Source organism: Prunus dulcis, chromosome 2 (genome assembly GCF_902201215.1).
Source record: "Prunus dulcis chromosome 2, ALMONDv2, whole genome shotgun sequence".
In the NCBI taxonomy this organism is placed as follows: Eukaryota; Viridiplantae; Streptophyta; class Magnoliopsida; order Rosales; family Rosaceae; genus Prunus; species Prunus dulcis.
Window position 1 is genome coordinate 4,466,515 of NC_047651.1, and position 24,158 is coordinate 4,490,672.

The 24,158-nt window shown below is 35.3% G+C and overlaps 3 protein-coding genes across 3 annotated transcripts; all 3 read left to right on the top strand.

The window, feature by feature from the left end:
- Positions 1-5,385: 5,385 nt before the first annotated feature.
- Positions 5,386-9,498, top strand: LOC117619243 (monooxygenase 1-like). The gene is made up of 6 exons (XM_034349156.1): positions 5,386-5,670; positions 6,121-6,267; positions 6,453-6,503; positions 7,769-7,937; positions 8,218-8,446; positions 8,825-9,498. The coding sequence occupies exons 1-6, from the start codon at positions 5,588-5,590 to the stop codon at positions 9,343-9,345; spliced, it is 1,200 nt and encodes a 399-aa protein (XP_034205047.1). The 5' UTR covers positions 5,386-5,587; the 3' UTR covers positions 9,346-9,498.
- A 3,061-nt stretch (positions 9,499-12,559) lies between these two features.
- LOC117619249 (monooxygenase 1-like) lies at positions 12,560-16,673 on the top strand. Its single transcript, XM_034349161.1, has 6 exons — positions 12,560-12,843; positions 13,294-13,440; positions 13,627-13,677; positions 14,944-15,112; positions 15,393-15,621; positions 16,000-16,673. Exons 1-6 carry the CDS (start codon positions 12,761-12,763, stop codon positions 16,518-16,520), a joined length of 1,200 nt encoding a protein of 399 aa, XP_034205052.1. The 5' UTR covers positions 12,560-12,760; the 3' UTR covers positions 16,521-16,673.
- Positions 16,674-19,732: 3,059 nt separating this feature from the next.
- Positions 19,733-23,912, top strand: LOC117619297 (monooxygenase 1-like). The gene is made up of 6 exons (XM_034349217.1): positions 19,733-20,018; positions 20,469-20,615; positions 20,802-20,852; positions 22,183-22,351; positions 22,632-22,860; positions 23,239-23,912. The coding sequence occupies exons 1-6, from the start codon at positions 19,936-19,938 to the stop codon at positions 23,757-23,759; spliced, it is 1,200 nt and encodes a 399-aa protein (XP_034205108.1). The 5' UTR covers positions 19,733-19,935; the 3' UTR covers positions 23,760-23,912.
- The last annotated feature ends 246 nt before the right edge of the window (positions 23,913-24,158 follow it).

Below are 24,158 nucleotides of genomic sequence, written 5' to 3' on the forward strand. Positions count from 1 at the left end.
ATGTTCGGACCGTTGGATCGAACTGAAACTTACGTAGTTGTACTTTTGTGTTTCTAGGATCGTTTAGGATTCGACCGATCGTTGATCGGAGTCCCGGATACTCCTAAATTCCAAACCCTAGGTCATGCTATGCTTTTAATTAATTAGTTTAAATTCGGAACGAAATTATATGTGCAGATGTTAGATTTGATTAGACGTGGTAGGTCGATGACGACTGCACCGAGTTCGGATCCCCCGGCTCAGTCGGCTTCTGCTGCCACTGCTCCAGCTTTGCTGGACCACGTGGTGGTTGGTCCCGGGGCGTCCCAGGCGCCTGCGTCATCATCGTCATCCGTCGCGCAGCCACCTAGTGCTAGGCGGCGGCACCGGCCCACCGACACCATGGACACGACGACATCGACCGACGGTACTGGTGCCTCGGGATCACAGCCAGGTATAACTACACTTTTGTATTGTTAATTTTATTTTGAAATTTGACAATAAATATTATTTAACATTAATACCTTTTTTCTTTGCAGCGAAGAAGAACACTCGAGGACCGTGTCGTCAGCTGAAGACGGCGAAGGTCCTCGGGTGACAAACAGTCGTATCAGCATCGGATACGACGAGCGCCATCGGGCTGCACCGACGGCGGAGTTGCATAGCTCCTTGGCCCACGACATTGGCCACGTCGTGCGGACCCATTGCCCGATGCAATGGAAGTCTTGGAGGGTCATGCCCGACGAGATCAAGGCGGAGGTTCGCGGCCAGTTGTCGGTATGTACCTTACGTTTTCATTATTTGTCTTTAAAATTTTGTATATTTCTATTACTTAACGTATCTAATTAATTGATTGCAGACGAACTATAACTTGGAGGATCTCGGCGAAGAGTCGTTGACGTACGTCAACAGACTCTTCGCTGAGAGGTACAAGCAGTGGAAGAGCGACTTGCACCACCATTTTCAGGCCTATGATGATCCGCAAGTCGCTCTTCAGGAGGGTTGCCCGAAGGAGCTTGAGGGGCGGGAGGATAGTTGGGAGTGGCTCTGCGCTCATTTTCAAGCGCCCGAATTTGCGGTATTTTTTCAACTATATTTGTGTAATTATTACTTATTACTTATTAATGTTTATTTTATTTTTGTATTTCATTATTATTTAATTTTTTATATTTTAACTAATTCGTTTCATTTTTGTATAACAGAATAAAGCCCAAGTGAATAAGGGTAATAGGAAGAAGAAGACCCTTCTCCACCATTCCGGCTCCAGACCCTTTTCGTACAGGATGGATGCCCGTCGTCGGGTAATAATCACAAAATTTTTATTTCATTTTTAATATCATTTTTATGAATTTATTTTTTTCATACTAATATTTTTTTTCTTTTGTTCAATTTAGGAGGGGTCCAAGTTCCCAGAGATCGGCGTCTTTGGTGACGTTTATGTTCGACCCGGGAATGAGTTGGCCGAGTCCCTTCATGTAAGTATTATTTAATTTTAATTCTTATGTTGCGCATTCAATTTATATGCATGTTTTAATTTATATTTTATGTTATGTTCAACAGACGACGATGGTGGAGAGGAGCCAGTTGGTTCTTCAGGAGTCCGCCTCCCAGCTTCCTCCCGAGACTCCGATCGAGTCTGTGGCTCCTCCACAGGATGCTGGATTTCAGATCTTGACGGAGACGTTGGATCAGACTCTCGGGAGGAGGCGGGGGACATATTGTCGAGGGATGGGGAATGCCCGGCGGAGGGAACCTAGACCTCGTTCATCGGCGCGGTCAAGCAGTCAGGTCACTGCTTTGACAGCAGAGGTGGCCACTCTTCGGAGCCAGATGTCAGAGATGGCCACTCTTCGGAGCCAGATGTCGGTCATTCTGCAGTCCCTCGTACAGTCCGGCATTCCAGTCCCGCGTTTTGATGCGCCGACTTCCGCGCCCGTCCATCCCGCGCAGCCCCATCAGACCACGGCCCCGATGAATGCCCAGACCTCCGAGCCGCATCCTGGCGACGACACGGTTGATTTTGATTCATTATTTGATTAGTGTATTTATTTTCATCATAAACATTTATTTTATTTGTAATACATTTATCTTATTTTATAACAAAATTTTATTCTAATTTATTTTTATTGCAATTTCATTGTTTAATCAATAAAAAAATAACCAATTTTATTTAAAATAAAAAATAAAAAAATTACAAAAAAAAAAAAAATGTCAAATTTTTTTGCGCGACGGCAAATTTTTCGTCGCGCAAACCCAAAAGTAACAAAAATAAAAATTAAAAATTCAACTTTTTTTACTTTTAATTCTTCCGCGACGAATACATGCGTCTCGCAAACACGTTTTGTGCGACGAAACGTATCCGTCGCTCAAACATGTTTTGCGCGACGAAGGCTATTCGTCGCGCAAATAGGTTTTGCGCGATGAGAAAGTTTTCGTCGCGCAAACAAATGAGCGACGAAACCTTTCTCATCGCGCTAATTTTTCTGCGGCGAACAGACGTCTCCGCAACAAGTTTTGCGGGACGAATTTTTTTTGTCGCGCAAATATAAGTGCGCCGAATAATATTCGTCGCGCAAATTTTATGCGACGAACAGTTGTTTCGTCTCCATATCTTTGGTGCAACGAAGGTTTACACGTCGCACATTGTTGCGCGACGAAGTGTTTTACTTGGTCGCGCAAAGGCTTTCTTCACGATCTTTGCGCGACGGATTATGCGCGACGAATTGTTTGTCGCGGTGAAGTTAGTGCGACTAAATGAGACTTTGCGCGACGTTTTTTTATTCGTCGCGCAAAGGTTAAAATGTAGTAGTGAATGAATCTTTCATTTCTCATTCCTTGAGAAAGACATGGGAAATTATTCCCCATTAAATCTATTTATGCAAACCAAACGGAGCCCAAATGTCTTTCATTGAGGATGCCTTTTTGCACTTGGACTCTACATACTAGAACCCAAGGAAGTTGAGCCCCATATAAGGACTTACAACCCAAAAATGTAATAAACAACTTATATTAATAAAAACAACATAGAATTAATATTTTAACACTACCTCTTAATGCTTAGTTGTTGAACTCCCAAGATCTCTCTAAGATAGTGAAATTTATCATTTCCTTAAGTTTTGGTGAAGATGTCAACCACTTGATCTTTATTTTTGCAATACTAGACCTCAATCACATTTTCCTCCACCGCCTCTCGGATGAAGTGATGCTTGAGTGCAATATGCTTTGATTGGAAAACATGATTCTTTGCCACAGCAATGGAAGACTTGCTATCACACATAATTTGAGTTGCTTCTCCTTGCTTTTTACCAACATCTTCCAAAATTCTACCAAAAAAATTCCTTAACGCTAAATCTATGTTAGGTCTAGATAGAAATTTTCCAAAATCTATTTTTGTTTGTTTGCATCTTTTTGCTTCTCTATGTAATCTGTTTGTCAAGTTTATGGGGTTTTCATGAATATCTTTGATTCCGACCAAAATAAAAAATTCAAGATTGAACTTTGTCTTGAAGATCCACTTCACACCTATGACATCTTTGTCTTTAGGCTATCAACAAGTTCCCATGTCTCATTCTTTTCAATCACATTAATTTCTTCTTCAATTTCATTCTTCCAAGCTTCCTCTTGGATTGCTGCTTCAAAGCTTTCCAGTTCAAACACAAAAGTTGCAACTTGCATACAAGTCATTCAAACTCCTCGTTCTTCTCGGAGTTGAACTAAGGGGTGTAGATCCATATGTTTGTGAAAGAATATAGAATTCTGTAGTTTGTATTGATATCAATGAGACTGTAATGTACAAGCTTTATACAGATTGCAAATGCTATTCTAAGTAAATAGGAAATCCATTCTAAGTAAGTCAATCACAATAGCTGTGATGGACTCAATCTTAGCTAATTACTGGGATTGTGCTAATTACAATAGTTGGCCAATTTCTTTCCTTTAACACTCCCTCTCAAGTTGGAGTGTGAATGTGTATTACACCCAACTTGCCAAGATGGGATTGGAACAAGGGTGCATGCAGCGGCTTAGTGAAAATATCAGCAACTTGATGTTTTGTTTGCACATGAGCTGTCTGGATTTCTCCATTTTGATGAACATCTCTACAAATGATTAATTTTTCTCTCTTCAAATTGTAAAGTCTATAACCCTTTTGATTGTGAGCTATAACCAAACAATATGCACTTTAACTAGATTCATCTAGTTTGTTTCTCAATTATTTTGGAACTTGGGCAAAGCAGATAGATTAAATACCTTAAAATGGTTCATGAATGGCTTTCTTCCGACTGCATGCTTCGAATGGGGTTTTGTTTTCCAATGCCTTGGTCGGACACCTATTCATTAGGTACATTGCTGTATACGCGCTTCTCCTAAAAAAAAGTCAGACACTAACGTGTCAAATACAAGGTCTTAGAGCATCCACAATGGACTCCCTAAATCACATCCTTAAACAAATTTTAGGGAAGAATTGAAAAAATACAACTTCAACCATGCTCCCGATCCGCCTCCTAAAATAAGGAGACTTCTACGAGCTCCTAACTCTTAGGAGAAAGAAGGGACTTCTACTAATTCCTAAAATTTAATGCTACTTTATTTTATGAGTATTTTAATCTTTTAATTAATGCTAACTATTTTTTATATTATTTCTTAATAGAGATTGACCAATTGAAAAAGAGTTATACCATTTATGACTCCCTAAATTAGATAGTATGATTAGAGTAAAAAATTTATAAAGAACTCCTAAAATAACTTTTATATACTTTTAGCTAAATTTTAACTAAAAATAAAGAACATGGTGATTGATAAGATAATAAACAACTTATATTAACAAAAAACAACATAGCATTAATATTTTAATATACTCTATCCACACAATTATTATTTCATATCCCTTTTTACAGAGAGAAAAAATCATTGAATACACATAAAATGATGTGTTTCTGGCAGGGGAGGGGGTTGCCGCCAGGGTGGTTGACTAGGTCGGTTCGTTGGGTGGGAGGGGTGCTATGGTGTCTGTTTATGGTTTTGTTTTGTTTTCTTTAATAATTAGTTTTTAGTTTTAAATTTTATTAAAAAATATTGTAATTTTTCTCTCTCATAATAATATCATCAAAAATCAAAAAGTTAACTATAGTTACACCTATTGACATGTGTCAAATTTTGAGAAGAATGGCGAGGCTATATATTAAGTTAAAGTGTTGAGCAAAAACACTCTTTTAATATGGGATATAATCGGATCATTTTAGAGATTGATGCAAAAGAATGCGTGGCTAGCATTTTGCCGCATGAGGAATGCAGTTGAATAGATGATCTTTTACTTAAAAAAGCAATTTCGAGTGGTTTTCTGTCAGTTGTCCCCAAGAAGCTATAATAAATGAATACTAAAAACCACAGCCCTAACTAGGAGCCTGAGGTAGCCATTATGAATGCTCAACTATTTTTCTACCAGTCTATTTGTACTGATAGGAATATGGGTGGTGAATCATTGATGTACATGTATAACTGACAAACACAAGAAAAATTCATACATGAATCATGGGCTGCTAAAGAAAGCCAAAGGATTAAATCAAAAAAAAAGAAAAACAGAAAATATATAGAAGATAGAAGGCAAGATATGGAGATTGGTGATACGAAAGAGAATATTGTAATCGTGGGTGGTGGGATATGCGGCCTTGCCACTGCCCTTGCTCTTCACAGGTTTACGCTTACACCACCTTATTCTTCTTCTTTTTTTCCTAACACTTCGCTGGTTTCATCATCAAAACTAATTTCTGGGTTAATGATAAGGGTTTATATATTAGATCGTTTTCAATTCTCAAAAACTAATTACCATAAAAGATTTTTTTTTCCAATTCTCAAAAGAATATTATTCGTATATATACTAGATCCTTTTGATGTATATTTTATTACAAATGAATTTTGCTTTATTAGAGAAATGGTACAGAAGATGTTCGGTTGAGATAATACAAATTTAGCTGGAAGTTACGTTGTTTGCAAATGATGATTGAGTTTTAAGCCCTTGCAACTAGCATGAGTGATGAGGGAGGTGGAGAAACTAGATGTTATTTTATTTTATAAAGTGAAGGATTAGATGATTTTGATGTTTATAATTAACGGTGTTAATTTGAAAATTAATTTGATTGGCAGAAAGGGCATTAGAAGCGTTGTCCTGGAAAGATCAAACACATTGCGAGCTACAGGGGCAGCTATCATCGTGCATCCAAACGGCTGGCGTGCACTTGATCAACTTGGTGTTGCCTCTCACCTTAGAGAAACTGCTATTCCTATACTCTCGTAAATCTCTCCCCCTCTCTCTTCCCCACCCTAGTAATGTAGTTTTTTTTTAATTTTTTAATTTTACAGTTTGCCTTTCTCATTTTTGTGTACGATCCACAACGTTAATAATTTAATGTCATACTTATACTTTTATAACAGATAAACTATTCTATATGATTTAATATTTATTTTTTTATTTTCAGGGGACAATTTCACTCACTCAATAATGACGAGCTTAAAGAAATGCCTGTTGGGTAAGTTCTTAAGATTTTGTTTATTTTTTGTTTTGTTTTTTTGGGTCAAAGTTAGGAAGAGAGATGCAATATTCTCACACATGCATGATGCACTAACAAGGTGCACATGAGATAACTGGTTTGCAAATTAAAGTCATTTCCTATTGAACTACACTCGCTAACAACTTTTGTTTACTTTTTATTTGGACTTTTTCTCTCTGTAGTTTTTACTATTTCTTGTGTTTACGTTTGAGGAGAGAACAATGAAACTAAACATCAATAGGGCTGTATATCAAGCTTGGGCTAAAGAAGAATTATTCCTCCAACTTTTCACATATCCACCAAGAAATTAGTGCTTGGTTAAGTTCGGCATAACTTCTGCAAGCCCATAACCATAGGGGCTGTATATCAAGGTGAACCACATCAGGCTGCAAAATGTAGCAACCCAAGCAAAAAGCCCATCATACCCAGAGAAATGAATAGAGGAATCGGGGGTAGTGTGTTCTGAAAATAATATGGTTGTAATATTTATAGAAATGGTGGTATAAGAGATAAGAAATCTATGGATGAAATTGAGATGAAAGGATTTGATTCGATGGTTGTTGTAAGATGGTAAACCTTATAAGATGAAATAGGGATGTTAGAACATAATGAATCAGACTCATCTTCAGCTACCACCATTATTATCTGACAAATGTAGATGAGATATAAATGGAAGACCATAATGAATCAAACTTATCTCATTGGAAGTCTACAAAGGGCTCCATCTACCATTTAACAGAGACTAACTACTCTTCCCAAAATTGATAATCATTTGATTTAATGGCATTTAGTTTTCATTGTGTCAAAGTAGATTATGAGTTCAAATTTCATGCAAGAAAACGTAAAAGTGTTGTTAAATAAGTATTGGTGACCTTATATATGATGAAATTGTCATCCAATTTGAACAAAAAATAAATTGAGCACGACAAGGTTTGGCTTAACAGACCCCCTTCTTCCCTTGTGTTTGTTCTTCAATCGGATGGTCTGCCTTGCCCCCCTTGTTAATCTCCTTTTAGCTAGAGGCTGACGTGCTCCTTTGGCGACGTCCTAGTTTGTGGCCCTCTAGTTTCTGTTACTTTCTGTTTCCTTTTTCTCTAGCTTGTCTCTGTTTTTATGCTTGCTCCTGGGCGGGTCTGTCCCCTAGGCTGCTATCTTTTTCTTTCCTTGTTTCTGTTTCCTTTTGGGTTGCTTTCCCTTCAATGAAGTTTCCCTTTGACCAAAAAAAAAAAAAAAATCTTTTACAGGAAAGAAGAATTGAGATGTTTAAGAAGGACTGATCTCGTTGATATTTTGGCAAATAGTTTGCCACGTAACACTCTTCATTTGGGGTGTGAAGTGCTTTCTATTAAGTTGGATCCCATAACTTCTTCTCCTGTTCTTCAACTTCAAGGTGGAAGACTTTTGAACGCCAAGGTACAATACTCATATTATACTACGTATGTATTTTTTACATTCTTTTTTATAAATTTGTAAATAATATCGATAAAATTCACATATTTTTCACATATTATTGATTAAAAGATTATATACATTTAAAAATTTAATAAATGATATTAAAATACTAAATAATGGCCGAATTTTTCAACGTATTTTTTTTCCTTCGAAATTCCAAATAATACACCTATCCCATATTTTACTAACTATGCTTTGCAACAATGCAAGAAAAATTATGTCCTCAAATATCTGGTGGCAGGTTGTGATTGGATGCGACGGAGTGAACTCTCCCATATCAAATATGATGGGGGTGAAGGCTGAGAAAATTTTCACCATCAGTGTGATAAGAGGCTTCACGAGTTATCCAAATGGGCATGAACTCGGCTCTCAGTTCAGATTAACCAAAAAAAATGATACTCAGGTGGGACAGCTGCCAATGACCAAAAACCTAGTTTATTGGTTCATCACTCGGAAATATACTTGTCAAGGTAATTTTGTCAAGGTGTAAATATTATATATTATTTTGTTCAATGTTATACCGTAACTTATACCTAAAATAATACTAAAGGGATCATATTTTAGGCCACACTAACCACATTATTTTGCAGAAATTAACTATATCCGAGTTCGATCCTCATTTCGCGTACATTACAGTAATTTAGAATATTCCATAGTCAACAAAAAGAAAATGATTCACTAATGTAGTCTGAAAAACAAAGTCCTTTTTGCGATAAGGTCAACAGGAAAAATAAAATTAGGAGCATCATAATCTGTTTGTTTATATTATTACGTGAACTTTTAACATAGGAAAATTTTGATTAATTTTTGTTTCCCTCTTATCCTTCTTCCTCTTTAATTATGAACAGATTCCATGGCCTCCAAGAGCCAGAAACTGATCCGGAACTTGGCAGTGGACTCAGTGGAGGGCTTCCCTACAAGCATCATAGAGATGGCAAAGAATTGCGAGCTGGATTCTTTGCATCTCACAGAGTACTTGAGATACCACGCACCATGGGACATATTACGAAGACGGTTTCGCAAAGGGACGGTGACCCTAGCAGGAGATGCCATGCATGCAATGGGTCCATTTCTTGCACAAGGAGGTTCAGCTTGTCTGGAAGATGCAATTGTTCTTGCCCGGTGCTTGGCTCGAACGACTCAAATCCATCGAAACGCAAGAGGAACTAAAATGCAGGTGGAGAAAGCATTTGATGAATACCTGAAAGAACGTAAGATGCGAGTTCTGAGACTGTCTCTGCAGATGTACCTGATTGGGAAAATGCTTGATGCTTCATCGCAGTTTGTTAAATTCATATGCATTATCCTCTTGGCCGTCCTTTTCAGTGACTCACACGGCCACACCCGCTATGACTGTGGTAGCCTCTAAGATATGCATGCATATATGGCTCTGCTTTAAGTTTAATTATTTGTGAATCAATTAATATAAAAGTGCTACTTTCCTATTTTGTATTTATAGTTATTATATAAATAACAAGAAGGAAACTTATATGGATGTAGCATAATATAGTTATTATAGTTATGGAGATCTCATAATATAGTTATTATAGTCATTGAGTATCGTTATGGTGGTCATGTTAATTGATTACTTTTCCTGAAGTTTTCTTCTTTGAACTAAAAATGTTTTCAAGATACCATGAGAGTTCGAACCTGAGACCTCTGGTTTGCAAGTCGATGTCTTTTTCCACTGAGCTAGACCCATTAGCAATGAGGGTGATTTTTTAAAACAACTTTAGAAGGTATTTTCTTAAGCACCCAAGTAAGACACAGATTAAAGTTCAAAAGGCATGGGTGTAGTTTTAAAAAAAATATATTTTCATTCTTACATGTTTGACAACTACAAGGAAACTTAAATGTATGTAGCATAATTTATACTTGACACATGTGAAAGAAAATAAAGTAGTATTTCCTTGTTACTTTCCCAGGATTACCGAATATGAGAAATGAATTTTTCATTTCTCATTCCTTGAGAAAGACATGGGAAATTATTCCCCATTAAATCTATTTATGCAAACCAAACGGAGCCCAAATGTCTTTCATTGAGGATGCCTTTTTGCACTTGGACTCTACATATTAGAACCCAAGGAAGTTGAGCCCCATTTAAGGCTAAAACAACACACAAAGTTAGCTATTAACGTGGCAAATATAAGGACTTACAACCCAAAAATGTAATAAACAACTTATATTAATAAAAACAACATAGAATTAATATTTTAACACTACCTCTTAATGCTTAGTTGTTGAACTCCCAAGATCTCTCTAAGATAGTGAAATTTATCATTTCCTTAAGTTTTGGTGAAGATGTCAACCACTTGATCTTTATTTTTGCAATACTAGACCTCAATCACATTTTCCTCCACCGCCTCTCGGATGAAGTGATGCTTGAGTGCAATATGCTTTGATTGGAAAACATGATTCTTTGCCACAGCAATGGAAGACTTGCTATCACACATAATTTGAGTTGCTTCTCCTTGCTTTTTACCAACATCTTCCAAAATTCTACCAAAAAAATTCCTTAACGCTAAATCTATGTTAGGTCTAGATAGAAATTTTCCAAAATCTATTTTTGTTTGTTTGCATCTTTTTGCTTCTCTGTGTAATCTGTTTGTCAAGTTTATGGGGTTTTCATGAATATCTTTGATTCCGACCAAAATAAAAAATTCAAGATTGAACTTTGTCTTGAAGATCCACTTCACACCTATGACATCTTTGTCTTTAGGCTATCAACAAGTTCCCATGTCTCATTCTTTTCAATCACATTAGTTTCTTCTTCGATTTCATTCTTCCAAACTTCCTCTTGGATTGCTGCTTCAAAGCTTTCCAGTTCAAACACAAAAGTTGCAACTTGCATACAAGTCATTCAAACTCCTCGTTCTTCTCGGAGTTGAACTAAGAGGTGTAGATCCATATGTTTGTGAAAGAATATAGAATTCTGTAGTTTGTATTGATATCAATGAGACTGTAATGTACAAGCTTTATACAGATTGCAAATGCTATTCTAAGTAAATAGGAAATCCATTCTAAGTAAGTCAATCACAATAGCTGTGATGGACTCAATCTTAGCTAATTACTGGGATTGTGCTAATTACAATAATTGACCAATTTCTTTCCTTTAACACTCCCCCTCAAGTTGGAGTGTGAATGTTTATTACACCCAACTTGCCAAGATGGGATTGGAACAAGGGTGCATGCAGCTGCTTAGTGAAAATATCAGCAACTTGATGTTTTGTTTGCACATGAGCTGTCTGGATTTCTCCATTTTGATGAACATCTCTACAAATGATTAATTTTTCTCTCTTCAAATTGTAAAGTCTATAACCCTTTTGATTGTGAGCTATAACCAAACAATATGCACTTTAACTAGATTCATCTAGTTTGTTTCTCAATTATTTTGGAACTTGGGCAAAGCAGATAGATTAAATACCTTAAAATGGTTCATGAATGGCTTTCTTCCGACTGCATGCTTCGAATGGGGTTTTGTTTTCCAATGCCTTGGTCGGACACCTATTCATTAGGTACATTGCTGTATACGCGCTTCTCCTAAAAAAAAGTCAGACACTAACGTGTCAAATACAAGGTCTTAGAGCATCCACAATGGACTCCCTAAATCACATCCTTAAACAAATTTTAGGGAAGAATTGAAAAAATACAACTTCAACCATGCTCCCGATCCGCCTCCTAAAATAAGGAGACTTCTACGAGCTCCTAACTCTTAGGAGAAAGAAGGGACTTCTACTAATTCCTAAAATTTAATGCTACTTTATTTTATGAGTATTTTAATCTTTTAATTAATGCTAACTATTTTTTATATTATTTCTTAATAGAGATTGACCAATTGAAAAAGAGTTATACCATTTATGACTCCCTAAATTAGATAGTATGATTAGAGTAAAAAATTTATAAAGAACTCCTAAAATAACTTTTATATACTTTTAGCTAAATTTTAACTAAAAATAAAGAACATGGTGATTGATAAGATAATAAACAACTTATATTAACAAAAAACAACATAGCATTAATATTTTAATATACTCTATCCACACAATTATTATTTCATATCCCTTTTTACAGAGAGAAAAAATCATTGAATACACATAAAATGATGTGTTTCTGGCAGGGGAGGGGGTTGCCGCCAGGGTGGTTGACTAGGTCGGTTCGTTGGGTGGGAGGGGTGCTATGGTGTCTGTTTATGGTTTTGTTTTGTTTTCTTTAATAATTAGTTTTTAGTTTTAAATTTTATTAAAAAATATTGTAATTTTTCTCTCTCATAATAATATCATCAAAAATCAAAAAGTTAACTATAGTTACACCTATTGACATGTGTCAAATTTTGAGAAGAATGACGAGGCTATATATTAAGTTAAAGTGTTGAGCAAAAACACTCTTTTAATATGGGATATAATCGGATCATTTTAGAGATTGATGCAAAAGAATGCGTGGCTAGCATTTTGCCGCATGAGGAATGCAGTTGAATAGATGATCTTTTACTTAAAAAAGCAATTTCGAGTGGTTTTCTGTCAGTTGTCCCCAAGAAGCTATAATAAATGAATACTAAAAACCACAGCCCTAACTAGGAGCCTGAGGTAGCCATTATGAATGCTCAACTATTTTTCTACCAGTCTATTTGTACTGATAGGAATATGGGTGGTGAATCATTGATGTACATGTATAACTGACAAACACAAGAAAAATTCATACATGAATCATGGGCTGCTAAAGAAAGCCAAAGGATTAAATCAAAAAAAAAGAAAAACAGAAAATATATAGAAGATAGAAGGCAAGATATGGAGATTGGTGATACGAAAGAGAATATTGTAATCGTGGGTGGTGGGATATGCGGCCTTGCCACTGCCCTTGCTCTTCACAGGTTTACGCTTACACCACCTTATTCTTCTTCTTTTTTTCCTAACACTTCGCTGGTTTCATCATCAAAACTAATTTCTGGGTTAATGATAAGGGTTTATATATTAGATCGTTTTCAATTCTCAAAAACTAATTACCATAAAAGATTTTTTTTTCCAATTCTCAAAAGAATATTATTCGTATATATACTAGATCCTTTTGATGTATATTTTATTACAAATGAATTTTGCTTTATTAGAGAAATGGTACAGAAGATGTTCGGTTGAGATAATACAAATTTAGCTGGAAGTTACGTTGTTTGCAAATGATGATTGAGTTTTAAGCCCTTGCAACTAGCATGAGTGATGAGGGAGGTGGAGAAACTAGATGTTATTTTATTTTATAAAGTGAAGGATTAGATGATTTTGATGTTTATAATTAACGGTGTTAATTTGAAAATTAATTTGATTGGCAGAAAGGGCATTAGAAGCGTTGTCCTGGAAAGATCAAACACATTGCGAGCTACAGGGGCAGCTATCATCGTGCATCCAAACGGCTGGCGTGCACTTGATCAACTTGGTGTTGCCTCTCACCTTAGAGAAACTGCTATTCCTATACTCTCGTAAATCTCTCCCCCTCTCTCTTCCCCACCCTAGTAATGTAGTTTTTTTTTTAATTTTTTAATTTTACAGTTTGCCTTTCTCATTTTTGTGTACAATCCACAACGTTAATAATTTAATTTCATACTTATACTTTTATAACAGATAAACTATTCTATATGATTTAATATTTATTTTTTTATTTTCAGGGGACAATTTCACTCACTCAATAATGACGAGCTTAAAGAAATGCCTGTTGGGTAAGTTCTTAAGATTTTGTTTATTTTTTGTTTTGTTTTTTTGGGTCAAAGTTAGGAAGAGAGATGCAATATTCTCACACATGCATGATGCACTAACAAGGTGCACATGAGATAACTGGTTTGCAAATTAAAGTCATTTCCTATTGAACTACACTCGCTAACAACTTTTGTTTACTTTTTATTTGGACTTTTTCTCTCTGTAGTTTTTACTATTTCTTGTGTTTACGTTTGAGGAGAGAACAATGAAACTAAACATCAATAGGGCTGTATATCAAGCTTGGGCTAAAGAAGAATTATTCCTCCAACTTTTCACATATCCACCAAGAAATTAGTGCTTGGTTAAGTTCGGCATAACTTCTGCAAGCCCATAACCATAGGGGCTGTATATCAAGGTGAACCACATCAGGCTGCAAAATGTAGCAACCCAAGCAAAAAGCCCATCATACCCAGAGAAATGAATAGAGGAATCGGGGGTAGTGTGTTCTGAAAATAATATGGTTGTAATATTTATAGAAATGGTGGTATAAGAGATAAGAAATCTATGGATGAAATTGAGATGAAAGGATTTGATTCGATGGTTGTTGTAAGATGGTAAACCTTATAAGATGAAATAGGGATGTTAGAACATAATGAATCAGACTCATCTTCAGCTACCACCATTATTATCTGACAAATGTAGATGAGATATAAATGGAAGACCATAATGAATCAAACTTATCTCATTGGAAGTCTACAAAGGGCTCCATCTACCATTTAACAGAGACTAACTACTCTTCCCAAAATTGATAATCATTTGATTTAATGGCATTTAGTTTTCATTGTGTCAAAGTAGATTATGAGTTCAAATTTCATGCAAGAAAACGTAAAAGTGTTGTTAAATAAGTATTGGTGACCTTATATATGATGAAATTGTCATCCAATTTGAACAAAAAATAAATTGAGCACGACAAGGTTTGGCTTAACAGACCCCCTTCTTCCCTTGTGTTTGTTCTTCAATCGGATGGTCTGCCTTGCCCCCCTTGTTAATCTCCTTTTAGCTAGAGGCTGACGTGCTCCTTTGGCGACGTCCTAGTTTGTGGCCCTCTAGTTTCTGTTACTTTCTGTTTCCTTTTTCTCTAGCTTGTCTCTGTTTTTATGCTTGCTCCTGGGCGGGTCTGTCCCCTAGGCTGCTATCTTTTTCTTTCCTTGTTTCTGTTTCCTTTTGGGTTGCTTTCCCTTCAATGAAGTTTCCCTTTGACCAAAAAAAAAAAAAAAAATCTTTTACAGGAAAGAAGAATTGAGATGTTTAAGAAGGACTGATCTCGTTGATATTTTGGCAAATAGTTTGCCACGTAACACTCTTCATTTGGGGTGTGAAGTGCTTTCTATTAAGTTGGATCCCATAACTTCTTCTCCTGTTCTTCAACTTCAAGGTGGAAGACTTTTGAACGCCAAGGTACAATACTCATATTATACTACGTATGTATTTTTTACATTCTTTTTTATAAATTTGTAAATAATATCGATAAAATTCACATATTTTTCACATATTATTGATTAAAAGATTATATACATTTAAAAATTTAATAAATGATATTAAAATACTAAATAATGGCCGAATTTTTCAACGTATTTTTTTTCCTTCGAAATTCCAAATAATACACCTATCCCATATTTTACTAACTATGCTTTGCAACAATGCAAGAAAAATTATGTCCTCAAATATCTGGTGGCAGGTTGTGATTGGATGCGACGGAGTGAACTCTCCCATATCAAATATGATGGGGGTGAAGGCTGAGAAAATTTTCACCATCAGTGTGATAAGAGGCTTCACGAGTTATCCAAATGGGCATGAACTCGGCTCTCAGTTCAGATTAACCAAAAAAAATGATACTCAGGTGGGACAGCTGCCAATGACCAAAAACCTAGTTTATTGGTTCATCACTCGGAAATATACTTGTCAAGGTAATTTTGTCAAGGTGTAAATATTATATATTATTTTGTTCAATGTTATACCGTAACTTATACCTAAAATAATACTAAAGGGATCATATTTTAGGCCACACTAACCACATTATTTTGCAGAAATTAACTATATCCGAGTTCGATCCTCATTTCGCGTACATTACAGTAATTTAGAATATTCCATAGTCAACAAAAAGAAAATGATTCACTAATGTAGTCTGAAAAACAAAGTCCTTTTTGCGATAAGGTCAACAGGAAAAATAAAATTAGGAGCATCATAATCTGTTTGTTTATATTATTACGTGAACTTTTAACATAGGAAAATTTTGATTAATTTTTGTTTCCCTCTTATCCTTCTTCCTCTTTAATTATGAACAGATTCCATGGCCTCCAAGAGCCAGAAACTGATCCGGAACTTGGCAGTGGACTCAGTGGAGGGCTTCCCTACAAGCATCATAGAGATGGCAAAGAATTGCGAGCTGGATTCTTTGCATCTCACAGAGTACTTGAGATACCACGCACCATGGGACATATTACGAAGACGGTTTCGCAAAGGGACGGTGACCCTAGCAGGAGATGCCATGCATGCAATGGGTCCATTTCTTGCACAAGGAGGTTCAGCTTGTCTGGAAGATGCAATTGTTCTTGCCCGGTGCTTGGCTCGAACGACTCAAATCCATCGAAACGCAAGAGGAACTAAAATGCAGGTGGAGAAAGCATTTGATGAATACCTGAAAGAACGTAAGATGCGAGTTCTGAGACTGTCTCTGCAGATGTACCTGATTGGGAAAATGCTTGATGCTTCATCGCAGTTTGTTAAATTCATATGCATTATCCTCTTGGCCGTCCTTTTCAGTGACTCACATGGCCACACCCGCTATGACTGTGGTAGCCTCTAAGATATGCATGCATATATGGCTCTGCTTTAAGTTTAATTATTTGTGAATCAATTAATATAAAAGTGCTACTTTCCTATTTTGTATTTATAGTTATTATATAAATAACAAGAAGGAAACTTATATGGATGTAGCATAATATAGTTATTATAGTTATGGAGATCTCATAATATAGTTATTATAGTCATTGAGTATCGTTATGGTGGTCATGTTAATTGATTACTTTTCCTGAAGTTTTCTTCTTTGAACTAAAAATGTTTTCAAGATACCATGAGAGTTCGAACCTGAGACCTCTGGTTTGCAAGTCGATGTCTTTTTCCACTGAGCTAGACCCATTAGCAATGAGGGTGATTTTTTAAAACAACTTTAGAAGGTATTTTCTTAAGCACCCAAGTAAGACACAGATTAAAGTTCAAAAGGCATGGGTGTAGTTTTAAAAAATATATATTTTCATTCTTACATGTTTGACAACTACAAGGAAACTTAAATGTATGTAGCATAATTTATACTTGACACATGTGAAAGAAAATAAAGTAGTATTTCCTTGTTACTTTCCCAGGATTACCGAATATGAGAAATGAATTTTTCATTTCTCATTCCTTGAGAAAGACATGGGAAATTATTCCCCATTAAATCTATTTATGCAAACCAAACGGAGCCCAAATGTCTTTCATTGAGGATGCCTTTTTGCACTTGGACTCTACATATTAGAACCCAAGGAAGTTGAGCCCCATTTAAGGCTAAAACAACACACAAAGTTAGCTATTAACGTGGCAAATATAAGGACTTACAACCCAAAAATGTAATAAACAACTTATATTAATAAAAACAACATAGAATTAATATTTTAACACTACCTCTTAATGCTTAGTTGTTGAACTCCCAAGATCTCTCTAAGATAGTGAAATTTATCATTTCCTTAAGTTTTGGTGAAGATGTCAACCACTTGATCTTTATTTTTGCAATACTAGACCTCAATCACATTTTCCTCCACCGCCTCTCGGATGAAGTGATGCTTGAGTGCAATATGCTTTGATTGGAAAACATGATTCTTTGCCACAGCAATGGAAGACTTGCTATCACACATAATTTGAGTTGCTTCTCCTTGCTTTTTACCAACATCTTCCAAAATTCTACCAAAAAAATTCCTTAACGCTAAATCTATGTTAGGTCCAGATAGAAATTTTCCAAAATCTATTTTTGTTTGTTTGCATCTTTTTGCTTCTCTGTGTAATTTGTTTGTCAAGTTTATGGGGTTTTCATGAATATCTTTGATTCCGACCAAAATAAAAAATTCAAGATTGAACTTTGTCTTGAAGATCCACTTCACACCTATGACATCTTTGTCTTTAGGCTATCAACAAGTTCCCATGTCTCATTCTTTTCAATCACATTAATTTCTTCTTCAATTTCATTCTTCCAAGCTTCCTCTTGGATTGCTGCTTCAAAGCTTTCCAGTTCAAACACAAAAGTTGCAACTTGCATACAAGTCATTCAAACTCCTCGTTCTTCTCGGAGTTGAACTAAGGGGTGTAGATCCATATGTTTGTGAAAGAATATAGAATTCTGTAGTTTGTATTGATATCAATGAGACTGTAATGTACAAGCTTTATACAGATTGCAAATGCTATTCTAAGTAAATAGGAAATCCATTCTAAGTAAGTCAATCACAATAGCTGTGATGGACTCAATCTTAGCTAATTACTGGGATTGTGCTAATTACAATAGTTGGCCAATTTCTTTCCTTTAACACTCCCTCTCAAGTTGGAGTGTGAATGTGTATTACACCCAACTTGCCAAGATGGGATTGGAACAAGGGTGCATGCAGCGGCTTAGTGAAAATATCAGCAACTTGATGTTTTGTTTGCACATGAGCTGTCTGGATTTCTCCATTTTGATGAACATCTCTACAAATGATTAATTTTTCTCTCTTCAAATTGTAAAGTCTATAACCCTTTTGATTGTGAGCTATAACCAAACAATATGCACTTTAACTAGATTCATCTAGTTTGTTTCTCAATTATTTTGGAACTTGGGCAAAGCAGATAGATTAAATACCTTAAAATGGTTCATGAATGGCTTTCTTCCGACTGCATGCTTCGAATGGGGTTTTGTTTTCCAATGCCTTGGTCGGACACCTATTCATTAGGTACATTGCTGTATACGCGCTTCTCCTAAAAAAAAGTCAGACACTAACGTGTCAAATACAAGGTCTTAGAGCATCCACAATGGACTCCCTAAATCACATCCTTAAACAAATTTTAGGGAAGAATTGAAAAAATACAACTTCAACCATGCTCCCGATCCGCCTCCTAAAATAAGGAGACTTCTACGAGCTCCTAACTCTTAGGAGAAAGAAGGGACTTCTACTAATTCCTAAAATTTAATGCTACTTTATTTTATGAGTATTTTAATCTTTTAATTAATGCTAACTATTTTTTATATTATTTCTTAATAGAGATTGACCAATTGAAAAAGAGTTATACCATTTATGACTCCCTAAATTAGATAGTATGATTAGAGTAAAAAATTTATAAAGAACTCCTAAAATAACTTTTATATACTTTTAGCTAAATTTTAACTAAAAATAAAGAACATGGTGATTGATAAGATAATAAACAACTTATATTAACAAAAAACAACATAGCATTAATATTTTAATATACTCTATCCACACAATTATTATTTCATATCCCTTTTTACAGAGAGAAAAAATCATTGAATACACATAAAATGATGTGTTTCTGGCAGGGGAGGGGGTTGCCGCCAGGGTGGTTGACTAGGTCGGTTCGTTGGGTGGGAGGGGTGCTATGGTGTCTGTTTATGGTTTTGTTTTGTTTTCTTTAATAATTAGTTTTTAGTTTTAAATTTTATTAAAAAATATTGTAATTTTTCTCTCTCATAATAATATCATCAAAAATCAAAAAGTTAACTATAGTTACACCTATTGACATGTGTCAAATTTTGAGAAGAATGACGAGGCTATATATTAAGTTAAAGTGTTGAGCAAAAACACTCTTTTAATATGGGATATAATCGGATCATTTTAGAGATTGATGCAAAAGAATGCGTGGCTAGCATTTTGCCGCATGAGGAATGCAGTTGAATAGATGATCTTTTACTTAAAAAAGCAATTTCGAGTGGTTTTCTGTCAGTTGTCCCCAAGAAGCTATAATAAATGAATACTAAAAACCACAGCCCTAACTAGGAGCCTGAGGTAGCCATTATGAATGCTCAACTATTTTTCTACCAGTCTATTTGTACTGATAGGAATATGGGTGGTGAATCATTGATGTACATGTATAACTGACAAACACAAGAAAAATTCATACATGAATCATGGGCTGCTAAAGAAAGCCAAAGGATTAAATCAAAAAAAAAGAAAAACAGAAAATATATAGAAGATAGAAGGCAAGATATGGAGATTGGTGATACGAAAGAGAATATTGTAATCGTGGGTGGTGGGATATGCGGCCTTGCCACTGCCCTTGCTCTTCACAGGTTTACGCTTACACCACCTTATTCTTCTTCTTTTTTTCCTAACACTTCGCTGGTTTCATCATCAAAACTAATTTCTGGGTTAATGATAAGGGTTTATATATTAGATCGTTTTCAATTCTCAAAAACTAATTACCATAAAAGATTTTTTTTTCCAATTCTCAAAAGAATATTATTCGTATATATACTAGATCCTTTTGATGTATATTTTATTACAAATGAATTTTGCTTTATTAGAGAAATGGTACAGAAGATGTTCGGTTGAGATAATACAAATTTAGCTGGAAGTTACGTTGTTTGCAAATGATGATTGAGTTTTAAGCCCTTGCAACTAGCATGAGTGATGAGGGAGGTGGAGAAACTAGATGTTATTTTATTTTATAAAGTGAAGGATTAGATGATTTTGATGTTTATAATTAACGGTGTTAATTTGAAAATTAATTTGATTGGCAGAAAGGGCATTAGAAGCGTTGTCCTGGAAAGATCAAACACATTGCGAGCTACAGGGGCAGCTATCATCGTGCATCCAAACGGCTGGCGTGCACTTGATCAACTTGGTGTTGCCTCTCACCTTAGAGAAACTGCTATTCCTATACTCTCGTAAATCTCTCCCCCTCTCTCTTCCCCACCCTAGTAATGTAGTTTTTTTTTTAATTTTTTAATTTTACAGTTTGCCTTTCTCATTTTTGTGTACAATCCACAACGTTAATAATTTAATGTCATACTTATACTTTTATAACAGATAAACTATTCTATATGATTTAATATTTATTTTTTTATTTTCAGGGGACAATTTCACTCACTCAATAATGACGAGCTTAAAGAAATGCCTGTTGGGTAAGTTCTTAAGATTTTGTTTATTTTTTGTTTTGTTTTTTTGGGTCAAAGTTAGGAAGAGAGATGCAATATTCTCACACATGCATGATGCACTAACAAGGTGCACATGAGATAACTGGTTTGCAAATTAAAGTCATTTCCTATTGAACTACACCCGCTAACAACTTTTGTTTACTTTTTATTTGGACTTTTTCTCTCTGTAGTTTTTACTATTTCTTGTGTTTACGTTTGAGGAGAGAACAATGAAACTAAACATCAATAGGGCTGTATATCAAGCTTGGGCTAAAGAAGAATTATTCCTCCAACTTTTCACATATCCACCAAGAAATTAGTGCTTGGTTAAGTTCGGCATAACTTCTGCAAGCCCATAACCATAAGGGCTGTATATCAAGGTGAACCACATCAGGCTGCAAAATGTAGCAACCCAAGCAAAAAGCCCATCATACCCATCTCCAGACATTGTTGTCTTGGGGTTTGAGAAATGAATAGAGGAATCGGGGGTAGTGTGTTCTGAAAATAATATGGTTGTAATATTTATAGAAATGGTGGTATAAGAGATAAGAAATCTATGGATGAAATTGAGATGAAAGGATTTGATTCGATGGTTGTTGTAAGATGGTAAACCTTATCAGATGAAATAGGGATGTTAGAACATAATGAATCAGACTCATCTTCAGCTACTATCGTTATTATCTGACGAATGTAGATGAGATATAAATGGAAGACCATAATGAATCAAACTTATCTTAAAGTATCACCGTTATTGTCTAACTGATATAGATGGGATAAGATGTTTTTTTTTTATTAGAGTCATGTGACACTTATTTTTTTACTTTTAAAGTCTGAAATAAAATGTTGTTTTCGGAATCTTGTCCAATTGTTGAAATGTTCATAAGAAAACTAACACATAATAAGTTTACAAAACAAAAAAGTATTTCAACCAAATTAAAATATAGAAAAATTTAGATTCCCAAATATAGACTGCGCATGTATATATAGAATAGAGCCTCCCATTGTGGGAGAGATACCTTTAAACCCTGAAAGATTCCATTGGAAGTCTACAAAGGGCTCCATCTACCATTTAACAGAGACTAACTACTCTTTCCAAAATTGATAATCATTTGATTTAATGGCATTTAGTTTTCATTGTGTCAAAGTAGATTATGAGTTCAAATTTCATGCAAGAGAACGTAAAAGTGTTGTTAAATAAGTATTGGTGACCTTATATATGATGAAATTGTCATCCAATTTGAACAAAAAATAAATTGAGCATGACAATGGTTTTCCCCAAAAAAATGGTTACACAAATTATGAACTCAATCTTTTACAGGAAAGAAGAATTGAGATGTTTGAGAAGGACTGATCTCGTTGATATTTTGGCAAATAGTTTGCCACGTAACACTCTTCATTTGGGGTGTGAAGTGCTTTCTATTAAGTTGGATCCCATAACTTCTTCTCCTGTTCTTCAACTTCAAGGTGGAAGACTTTTGAACGCCAAGGTACAATACTCATATTATACTACGTATGTATTTTTTACATTCTTTTTTATAAATTTGTAAATAATATCGATAAAATTCACATATTTTTCACATATTATTGATTAAAAGATTATATACATTTAAAAATTTAATAAATGATATTAAAATACTAAATAATGGCCGAATTTTTCAACGTATTTTTTTTCCTTCGAAATTCCAAATAATACACCTATCCCATATTTTACTAACTATGCTTTGCAACAATGCAAGAAAAATTATGTCCTCAAATATCTGGTGGCAGGTTGTGATTGGATGCGACGGAGTGAACTCTCCCATATCAAATATGATGGGGGTGAAGGCTGAGAAAATTTTCACCATCAGTGTGATAAGAGGCTTCACGAGTTATCCAAATGGGCATGAACTCGGCTCTCAGTTCAGATTAACCAAAAAAAATGATACTCAGGTGGGACAGCTGCCAATGACCAAAAACCTAGTTTATTGGTTCATCACTCGGAAATATACTTGTCAAGGTAATTTTGTCAAGGTGTAAATATTATATATTATTTTGTTCAATGTTATACCGTAACTTATACCTAAAATAATACTAAAGGGATCATATTTTAGGCCACACTAACCACATTATTTTGCAGAAATTAACTATATCCGAGTTCGATCCTCATTTCGCGTACATTACAGTAATTTAGAATATTCCATAGTCAACAAAAAGAAAATGATTCACTAATGTAGTCTGAAAAACAAAGTCCTTTTTGCGATAAGGTCAACAGGAAAAATAAAATTAGGAGCATCATAATCTGTTTGTTTATATTATTACGTGAACTTTTAACATAGGAAAATTTTGATTAATTTTTGTTTCCCTCTTATCCTTCTTCCTCTTTAATTATGAACAGATTCCATGGCCTCCAAGAGCCAGAAACTGATCCGGAACTTGGCAGTGGACTCAGTGGAGGGCTTCCCTACAAGCATCATAGAGATGGCAAAGAATTGCGAGCTGGATTCTTTGCATCTCACAGAGTACTTGAGATACCACGCACCATGGGACATATTACGAAGACGGTTTCGCAAAGGGACGGTGACCCTAGCAGGAGATGCCATGCATGCAATGGGTCCATTTCTTGCACAAGGAGGTTCAGCTTGTCTGGAAGATGCAATTGTTCTTGCCCGGTGCTTGGCTCGAACGACTCAAATCCATCGAAACGCAAGAGGAACTAAAATGCAGGTGGAGAAAGCATTTGATGAATACCTGAAAGAACGTAAGATGCGAGTTCTGAGACTGTCTCTGCAGATGTACCTGATTGGGAAAATGCTTGATGCTTCATCGCAGTTTGTTAAATTCATATGCATTATCCTCTTGGCCGTCCTTTTCAGTGACTCACACGGCCACACCCGCTATGACTGTGGTAGCCTCTAAGATATGCATGCATATATGGCTCTGCTTTAAGTTTAATTATTTGTGAATCAATTAATATAAAAGTGCTACTTTCCTATTTTGTATTTATAGTTATTATATAAATAACAAGAAGGAAACTTATATGGATGTAGCATAATATAGTTATTATAGTTATGGAGATCTCATAATATAGTTATTATAGTCATTGAGTATCGTTATGGTGGTCATGTTAATTGATTACTTTTCCTGAAGTTTTCTTCTTTGAACTAAAAATGTTTTTAAGATGCCATGGGAGTTCGAATCTGAGACCTCTGGTTTGCAAGTCGATGTCTTTTTCCACTGAGCTAGACCCATTAGCAACGAGGGTGATTTTTTAAAACAACTTTAGAAGGTATTTTCTTAAGCACCCAAGTAAGACAG

Coding starts and splice junctions, on each gene's coding strand:
- LOC117619243 (XM_034349156.1), top strand. CDS start 5,588: ATGGAGATTGGTGATACGAAAGAGAATATTGTAATCGTGGGTGGTGGG. Junction 6,268..6,452: donor ACTGCTATTCCTATACTCTC/GTAAATCTCTCC, acceptor TTTTATTTTCAG/GGGACAATTTCACTCACTCA. Junction 7,938..8,217: donor GAAGACTTTTGAACGCCAAG/GTACAATACTCA, acceptor ATCTGGTGGCAG/GTTGTGATTGGATGCGACGG.
- LOC117619249 (XM_034349161.1), top strand. CDS start 12,761: ATGGAGATTGGTGATACGAAAGAGAATATTGTAATCGTGGGTGGTGGG. Junction 12,844..13,293: donor ACTGCCCTTGCTCTTCACAG/GTTTACGCTTAC, acceptor TTTGATTGGCAG/AAAGGGCATTAGAAGCGTTG. Junction 13,678..14,943: donor CTTAAAGAAATGCCTGTTGG/GTAAGTTCTTAA, acceptor AATCTTTTACAG/GAAAGAAGAATTGAGATGTT.
- LOC117619297 (XM_034349217.1), top strand. CDS start 19,936: ATGGAGATTGGTGATACGAAAGAGAATATTGTAATCGTGGGTGGTGGG. Junction 20,616..20,801: donor ACTGCTATTCCTATACTCTC/GTAAATCTCTCC, acceptor TTTTATTTTCAG/GGGACAATTTCACTCACTCA. Junction 22,352..22,631: donor GAAGACTTTTGAACGCCAAG/GTACAATACTCA, acceptor ATCTGGTGGCAG/GTTGTGATTGGATGCGACGG.